The following is a 9,345-nucleotide window of genomic DNA, read 5'->3' on the forward strand; positions in this document are numbered from 1 at the left end:
TATATATATATATATGTGTGTGTGTGTGTGTGTGTGTGTATGTAGCCCATTTGAGCCGAAAATGGTAGGGGGTAGGCTAAGCCCTATGCACTCCCTAGATCCGCCTATGTATATCCATTTATATCATGCATGGCTGTCTTTCTGTGCAGGTAACGCTGTACTGTTCGTCGGTATGATCTCCCCCAGCGGGTTCCCCGAGGCTGAGCTGTCCATCAAGAAGGTGAGCCAGACGTCTTACACCGTCAGCTACAAGGTCCAGGATATTGGTGAGCACATACTGCACGTCAAGTGGGGCGATGACGAGATTCCCGGCAGCCCCTTCATCCTCAGCACGTGAGCGCGCGAACTGGTCGTCAAATGGATGTCAAGCAATTCAAATCTATTTTTAGTTTATTTAAAGTCGTTGAAAAGTAAGAATGAGTGCGCTATTATTTTTTTATACCTGTTAAGCGGATTAATTTAATGTAATTCTAGTTTATGTCAGGTTTTGTAAATTAATTTTTCGTTTTTATTTGTGACAGTTAAAAATTGAAAACATAAGGACAGAATTTTTACCAAAGTATTTAAAAGTATTCAAAATTATCGTAAATGTCACATGCAAATGCGACAGGCGTAACGAATTTCGGCGTAACTATCTAAACTTTATCTGGCAAATGTATGCTGACTGAACCGCGTACAAAGTTCGATGAACTAAGAAAGATGAGAGTATGGAAAGTCTTCACATTACAAATCTAGTCAATATTTATGTTTTTAGTTCCTAAATAATTACTTTTTTTAGACTGCTAGATTGATTATTGTAATTTAGCAACACTTATTTTATTATTTGACTTGACGCTTTTATTGAACAGAGCTTTATTTTTTTCCAATAAATATTGTGTAGTCATGTGCTGTCTAATACTTGTTTGAATATTTATATATACATATATACATTATATATCTATACATACGATAAACTACATAATTGAAAAGTGTGCCATAATTGTGTATTGAAAGTGCTCAGAATTTGTTTTCCAATATGGTACAATTTCAATTAACTTTAGTCTACTTTTCCTTCCCTTGCCATACGAGTTCCCTTTGTTACCTTAGAAACAGTCAACACTAATTCCCCCGCCGACCAGAACCCTCCCCCACACCCCATAAACTGTGTTACAAAAACAAGAATATATAATACATGAATGTTGTTTTGGCTTGCTCTGTGTGTTGGTACAACAAACCAATGTGTCCTCATCAACGCGGCTGTGACTGACTGTCAAATCGTTGTGCTGTATGCTCGTCTGTATGTCAACATTTAGGTTTCACTTTTTTAATAAGAAAGCTCATCAGCATGGATAGATTGTATTCATTAGCATGCATAGATTGTATTCTAATTTGTATCATTTTCATACTATTTTATTAATGCATAGGCATTTTCCGAATCTAGTGTACTTTAATTTATTATATCTTTTTTCAGCACTTCACACATTACTTTTTATTTGTATAAAATTTGTATAATTTATGTTTTGCCTTATTTAATATGTAGTGACGTGTAGGTAAATCTAAAAGGCTTTCTTTACTTGTTCTGTAAATATTGAATGTGTTTGACAGGTTTATTGTGGTAACCTGCCCACATAAGGCGTAGTTTGGGGAGTTCCAGATTTTCGCATTTTTGGGTGTGGTCAGTGCTTACAATAGATATCATTTATCTAAGGGTTTATTTATACTTGGAGAAGAGAAAGCCTCTTTTTGTATGTGGACAATTACTTTATTTTATGTTGATAGTGTTAAATCTTGTTTAAAGTGCAACTACTCGCACGTATATTACTGCTTATGTTGTTTCTAATACACGTCCATCTTGTTCATATATCCGCCATTCACCGAGTGAGTGTGTACACATTTGAGGATGAATCTACACTTGTGGATGTGCATGTTTAGTGTGTACATGACAGTTACGATAAATTTGTACGCCATGTTTGTTTGTTTGTTTTTGACTAATTGTTACCTTCTTAACTCTTGAGTGCCTACATTAAATTGTTAGTTTGTTCCCTCAAAATGGTTTTTTCGAGTTGTTTTTTTTTTTATTAGTTTTTGGTTTGGAAGTTTTTGTCTATCCGGAAGGTAATACTAATAATAATATACTCTTTCGACGTGATATCATCGTCATCACCCTTTGTGCAGTACAGGGATGCAACACATCCACACTTTTCTATCGCACTCGGTTTAGACAAATTATCCAAGTTGATTCCATGACATTCTAGCTACTTGTTTTTGCTTCGTCGAAAACTACACCCACGTTATCAGCCTCAATGTGGTCTAGACCAAAGTTATCAGCCTCAATGTGGTCTAGACCCAAGTTATCAGCCTCAATGTGGTCTAGACCCAAGTTATCAGCCTCAATGTGGTCTAGACCCAAGTTATCAGCCTCAATGTGGTCTAGACCCAAGTTATCAGCCTCAATGTGGTCTAGACCCAAGTTATCAGCCTCAATGTGGTCTAGACCCAAGTTATCAGCCTCAATGTGATCTAGACCCAAGTTATCAGCTTCTGTGTGATCACCTGAGATAGAAATTTGTTTTCGTCATTTAACTTTCACAACGAAATTAGCGGTTATTTGACATATTCATGCGATTGCAAGCTAAACGTATTTTTTAAATGCTGAGTCATGGTTGTTAAGTAATAAAAACGTTTGGTTTTTTTTTTTTTTTTTGTAAGGCCTATCACCATACCGTCAGGAATATTTTAACTAAACCTCCCGTTCCAAATTTGGCACACTAGGTCCATCCTAATGCACACGTACACACACGCGCGTAAAAATACACACACACACACACACACACATATATATATATATATATATATATATATATATATATATATATATATATATATATATATATATATATATATATATATATATATATATATATATATATATATATAGGCCACTAAACTTTTTAGGGAGGAATAGATATTATAATAATTGTCAATGAAAACAAAGATAACGTTTAAATTGGGCACCCGTGGATCTAATCATCCAACGTGTGTTATAAAAACTCCCCTATCTAGATCTACTAGCGTGCGACTGTTGTGTCAGCGAGCCTAACAAATCTAATATTATGACGTTGTTTGGCCGACTCATACACAGAGTTTCTTACAGGCACCTCTTGTGGGGGGGGGGGGCTGAGAAAGTCTACCCCACCCCCCCCCCCCCTCCCGAACGAAATGGAATTTATATAGAAAAGATATACTTTAAACAGTGTCCGCCCCCCCCCCCCCCCCCCCGGAGAAAAAGATCTGGAAGAAACACTGCTCAGATAGATGCTGGCGATGACAGTGGATAACGAATTAATTCTGTGCTCATTTGGCTCCAGTTGAGTGGCTGACTCAGGGGCGGAACTACCATACCGCCAGACCCCGCAATGCGGGGGGGCCCAGGACGTTTAGGGGCCCAGTTCCGACCAAAAAACAATGCATTTTTTTTTTCAAAAAATATGTTTTTCATACATTATGAAAGTGGTTTTGTAAAAAAAAAAAACAACAGGTCTACTATAGCAGAGATTGTTGCGTAGAAAAATAATTTAAAATCTACTAGAGCTATAGTTTGAAAGGTAGGTAAACATTCACACTACTTCCATGACTTACTGTCCTTCTTTAAAATAAGGATGCCCACGAAGCTCATTTAAATAGTTTTGTACTATGTATATTAAAAAGCAATTAATTCTCTGAATTGTTATTTAAATAAGACTTACTTTACAATAGTATAGCTATAAAAATCAATGTTTTCAAAATTGATATTATAAAAGCCAAAAATGAAAAAAATAAACATAACGCGAGAAACCATTCACGAATCAAGCTAACCTCTTTATATATTTTTGACCAGCATATTTGTGATCCTATATTGTCTCACAATTGGTTTGGACAAAAAAATTTCTGGTTTGTTCTCTCAGAATGGTTATATATTGCAATGAAATAGACTAAATTACTCAGTTAGGATATAGATTATATATATATATATATATATATATATATATATATATATATATATATATATATATATATATATATATAATTTTTTCTTTGCGGGGGAGCCTTTTTTTTCTAGTTCCGCCACTGGGCTGACTACTCGTGTGTGACCGCCGTCAGTTCACCGTGCCCCGTCACTCAGGGCGGCCTGTGCCGCTCAGCGGGCCGCGCTATCTACCTGCCCCAGCACACACACACACCACACAAACACACACACACATGACGCAGCAAGTTTCTCCACAACTCAATCGTGCTGTCTGAAGCTGTAGCCACACACTCGTGCTGTCTGAAGGTGTAGCAACTGTCTTGCTGTCTGAAGGTGTAGCAACAGTCTTGCTGTCTGAAGGTGTAGCAAGTCTTGCTGTCTGAAGGTAAGGTGTAGCCATAGTCGTGCTGTCTCAAGGTGTAGCCAGGCTTGCTGTCTTAATGCCGGTTGTAGCCATTCAGTAGGTAGCCTGTAAATACAAGGTTAAATTTAGTTCTTATAATTTTTGCAATTTGATCTGTGTGCTAATCCACGAAATGCGTTGTGTTAAAATTGCATATGTATATGTATCAGCTAAGAGATAAATGTATGCAGTTTCAATATACTTGAGTAGAGATATCATTTTGTGATTTAGTGGGACCATAGTTCGTCTGTTTAGTGCACCTGTTCTTGGCTGTAGTTTAACATAACATTAAATGTTAAGGTTTGAAACTCCAACGCTAGACGTACGGTACGAATATTTTTTAATTAAATATTTTAGGATATCGGTAGATAGTTATCTCATGCGTGTATGCAAACGTGCAGGGGTGGCTACAACCAAACTCCCACAAGGCGACGGGGGAAATGTGATCAGCACTTCAGGAATCACAAAAATGTTACATTTATCTTTCTAAAATCTAATCCAATCTGGCAAGTTAAAATGTAGGATGTATTAAAATAGATGAAACAACCTGCTCATGTTGTGACCAGCGAAGGGTAAATCAATATGTACTCAACACGTCTAGACATGGGATATTTATATCCAAAATAGGCCAAGGTGTGATTCGATTCTGTAGCACAGGTGTAGATGTGAATAAAACCTCACATTGCGTGTGGCGTCCCCGGCCATTTTTACCAGGCTGTCGTACATTTTCCTGACTAGATTTAATCAGCGCATTAGTGGCAAGCCGGCTTTAGCTTGGTGTAACCCGCCTTTAAGCCAAGGCGGTAAAGACCTGTTTAAAATGTTACAAATTATTTCGTTTCAGCTAGAAATGGTGTGGGCGGTAGCTCCCTCACACTTAGCTCTCTCACACACACATACAGCTCTCTCACACATCACTCACCCACATAAACACACAGCTCTCATCCATAGCTTGCACACACATCCCTCGCACAGCTCTCTCTACTTTCTTCACTGTGTGATTATCTTGTATTCCTGCTCCCAACTGTTTCATCCATGTTATTTAATTCCATCCCCTGTGACCGCCCCATGTAGATAAGTTGACCACCCACAATGAGCAAGAAAATCCTCGTCGTACTGACCAGCGTGGACAAGTTCCCGGCCACAGGCAAGCCGACAGGCTGGTACCTTCCAGAACTTGCACACCCCTACAAGGTCCTGCTGGACTCTGGTTTCACCAACATTGACGTCATCAGCCCAAAGGGAGGGGTAGCACCATTGGTACGTCTGAAGCGAATATCGTCTACAATACTCTAAGTTTCTTTTATTGGACAGTCTTGTACAGGTTTTAATTTTTAAATGGTGGACAGTCCAATGATCAAGTCTCATCGAATCATATAAATATATATATATATATATATATATATATATATATATATATATATATATATATATATATATATATATATATGTATATATATATATATATGTATATATGTATATATATATGTATGTATATATGTATATATATATTTATATATATATGTATATATATATGTATATATATATGTATATATATATGTATATATATATGTATATATATATGTATATATATATGTATATAAATATGTATATATATATGTATATATATATGTATATATATATGTATATATATATGTATATATATATGTATATATATATATGTATATATATATGTATATATATGTATATATATATATGTATATATATATGTATACATATATGTATATATATATGTATATATATATATATATATGTATATATATATGTATATGTATATATATATATATGTATATATATATGTATATATATATATATGTATATATATATGTATATATATATATATGTATATATATATTATATAATATATATGCCCCTGCGCCGAACTCTATGCCCCCTGCACCATATTGCAGTTTATCTATGATCTATGACGCATGTGAACCTCAGAACAACAAGGGCTATCGACCGGTATCGTGAACAAATGTTGAGTCTGATCAACAATGAAACGGGCCGAGCTACCCTCATTTAGACTTTTAATTTAGAGTCAATCCAGTGTTGATACCGTGTGTACTTAGGTCTGTGTGGGTCATATACCCGTGTGTACTTAGGTCTGTGTGTGTCCTGTACCCGTGTGTACTTAGGTCTGTGTTGGTCATATACCCGTGTGTCCTATACCTATACCCGTGTGTCCTATACCTATACCCGTGTGTCCTATACCTATACCCGTGTGTCCTATACCTATACCCGTGTGTACTTAGGTCTGTGTGTGTCCTATACCTATACCCGTGTGTCTGTGTGTCTCTTCAGGATCCTAACAGCAGTAAAGACGATGACGTGTGCCAGTGGTTCCTCAATGATGCCGCGGCTCAGGCACTGGTCAACAACACAAAAACACCATCCCAGGTCAAGGCCAGGTCAGTCACTACCTCCCCGACCAGACCACCAAAATTTACTTGTGCATGGGTCACTACCTCCCCGACCAGTCCACCAAAATTTACTTGTGAATGGGTCACTACCTCCCCGACCAGACCACCAAAATTTACTTGTGCATGGGTCACTACCTCCCCGACCAGACCACCAAAATTTACTTGTGCATGGGTCACTACCTCCCCGACCAGACCACCAAAATTTTACTTGTGCATGGGTCACTACCTCCCCCCCCCCCCCGACCAGACCACCAAAATTTACTTGTGCATGGGTCACTACCTCCCCGACCAGACCACCAAAATTTACTTGTGCATGGGTCACTACCTCCCCGACCAGACCACCAAAATTTACTTGTGCATGGGTCACTACCTCCCCGACCAGTCCCACCAAAATTTACTTGTGCATGGGTCACTACTTCCCCGACCAGACGACCAAAATGGTTGACATGTACATGGGTTGCGCCCATTACCGAGTGGGGGGGGGGGGGGGTCTGTCAAGTTGTGATGATGGAAATGTGTAAATGAAGAATGCCCACAGTCCGCATGTCTGGCAGTCTTCAGTTTGGGGAAAATAACAGCAGCTTTGTCTTGAATTCCTACGCTCTTCTATAGAGATTCTACAAAATGTTGAAAATGTTGTATGTAGTTTAGTTACAGAAACCTATTGCTTGTTTACTTGACATTTAAAAAGTGCCTATTGGAACGATTCTTCTGTCTCCCCCTCAGTGACTACGCCGCTGTGCTGTACCCTGGAGGACATGGACCGATGTTTGATCTGGCAACAGACGAGACGATTGCTAAAATAACGGCTCACGTTTACGACCATGGAGGGGTGGTTGCAGCAGTGTGTCATGGCCCTGCAGGTTTGATTTTACGTTTGTCATGGGCTTGAAGGTTTGATTCTGGTTAGTCAGTCACGGGCTTTCAGTTTCAGGCTTGATTTTCCTTTGGTCATGGGCTTTCGGGGTTTGATTTAGTTTAGTCTGTCTTGGGCCTGACAGATGGTAGGTTGACGATCGTACTAGATCTAGCTCGTTATCGTATCGTTGTGAGAAAATGAAACCTAAATCGCCATCCATTTTTACCACCAAGGGTTAGAAAGGCGAAGAATGGAGATAGTGTGCATGATCATCTGTCCTACGATACATGTATTACTAATTTAGTCCTTTATTTTAATTAAACCATTTTTCATAAGAACAAGGCAAATAAGGCAATTACAATTTAATTTTTAAATGCAAAGTTTATTTCACTATGCTATTCCAGAAACGTGAGTTTTTTTTAAGATTGATATAACCTAATCTCGTGCGAGTGGGGGGGGGGGGGGTTATGTTGCATTGAATTTTATACTTGCTTTAGTCGTACAAGATAACTAGATCTAGCTACGTTTGACTCTGTAGGCCTGGTCCCCATAAAACTGGCAGACGGCAGCTCTATCGTCAAGGGCAAGAAGGTGACCTGCTTCAGCAACGACGAGGAGGACGCCGTCCAGCTGTCCGATCAAATGCCATTCATGCTGGAGACTCGCCTGGGTCAGCTGGGGGCAAGCTTCAGCAAGGCGGACAAATGGCAGGAGAATGTCGTGGTGGGTGGATCACTTCACACATACACTCATAGCTTTAGTGCTAGTCTAAAACAAATGGCAGGAGAATGTCGTGGTGGGTGGATCACTTCACACATATAGCTTTAGTGCTAGTCTAAAACAAATGGCAGGAGAATGTCGTGGTGGGTGGATCACTTCACACATACACTCATAGCTTTAGTGCTAGTCTAAAACAAATGGCAGGAGAATGTCGTGGTGGGTGGATCACTTCACACATATACTCATAGCTTTAGTGCTAGTCTAAAACAAATGGCAGGAGAATGTCGTGGTGGGTGGATCACTTCACACATACACTCATAGCTTTAGTGCTAGTCTAAAACAAATGGCAGGAGAATGTCGTGGTGGGTGGATCACTTCACACATATACTCATAGCTTTAGTGCTAGTCTAAAACAAATGGCAGGAGAATGTCGTGGTGGGTGGATCACTTTACACATACACTCATAGCTTTAGTGCTAGTCTAAAACAAATGGCAGGAGAATGTCGTGGTGGGTGGATCACTTCACACATATAGCCATAGTGCAAGTCTACACGTAGCCCTAATCTACCCGCAGCTGTAGTCTACATCTAGTGCTCCAGTAGGACTCTTGTAGACTGCTTATTTTACTTGGTTCAAATGACGACTAACAAAAATGGTTTTCTTTCTTGTGTAGGTGGATGGTCGGCTGATCACTGGACAAAATCCTGCCTCATCGACTTCACTAGGCAAGGCTTTGGTAGCACAACTCAAGTAACTTCTCATCCACATTTGGGTGCATAGAATGAATAAAATATATTTTGAACTGTTGTACACTCTTAGTTTTTTTTGTTGTTTTTTTTTACAAAAATATTTTCTAATGTCACTATGTATATCATGGGTGAAACAATTATTAAATTGAAGCACCAATGATCTATTTTTTACATGTTATAACCAT

At 38.6% G+C, this 9,345-nt stretch overlaps 1 protein-coding gene across 5 annotated transcripts; it reads left to right on the forward strand.

The window, feature by feature from the left end:
• The first annotated feature begins 4,150 nt into the window (after positions 1-4,150).
• LOC131941358 (uncharacterized) lies at positions 4,151-9,218 on the forward strand. 5 transcript variants are annotated; one of them, XM_059300595.1, is made up of 7 exons: positions 4,180-4,272; positions 4,354-4,370; positions 5,463-5,648; positions 6,714-6,820; positions 7,559-7,695; positions 8,230-8,414; positions 9,085-9,218. In XM_059300595.1, the coding sequence occupies exons 3-7, from the start codon at positions 5,481-5,483 to the stop codon at positions 9,163-9,165; spliced, it is 678 nt and encodes a 225-aa protein (XP_059156578.1). In that variant the 5' UTR covers positions 4,180-4,272; positions 4,354-4,370; positions 5,463-5,480; the 3' UTR covers positions 9,166-9,218. The 5 variants fall into 5 exon arrangements, with proteins under 5 accessions (XP_059156576.1, XP_059156577.1, XP_059156575.1 ...); XM_059300593.1 differs by lacking the exon at positions 4,354-4,370 and having other exon boundaries at positions 4,151-4,291; XM_059300594.1 differs by lacking the exon at positions 4,354-4,370 and having other exon boundaries at positions 4,170-4,345.
• Positions 9,219-9,345: the final 127 nt, after the last annotated feature.

The sequence above is a fragment of the Physella acuta genome, unplaced genomic scaffold, assembly GCF_028476545.2.
Source record: "Physella acuta isolate Inbredline_101_S28 unplaced genomic scaffold, ASM2847654v3 ptg000357l, whole genome shotgun sequence".
Lineage (NCBI taxonomy): Eukaryota > Metazoa > Mollusca > Gastropoda > Physidae > Physella > Physella acuta.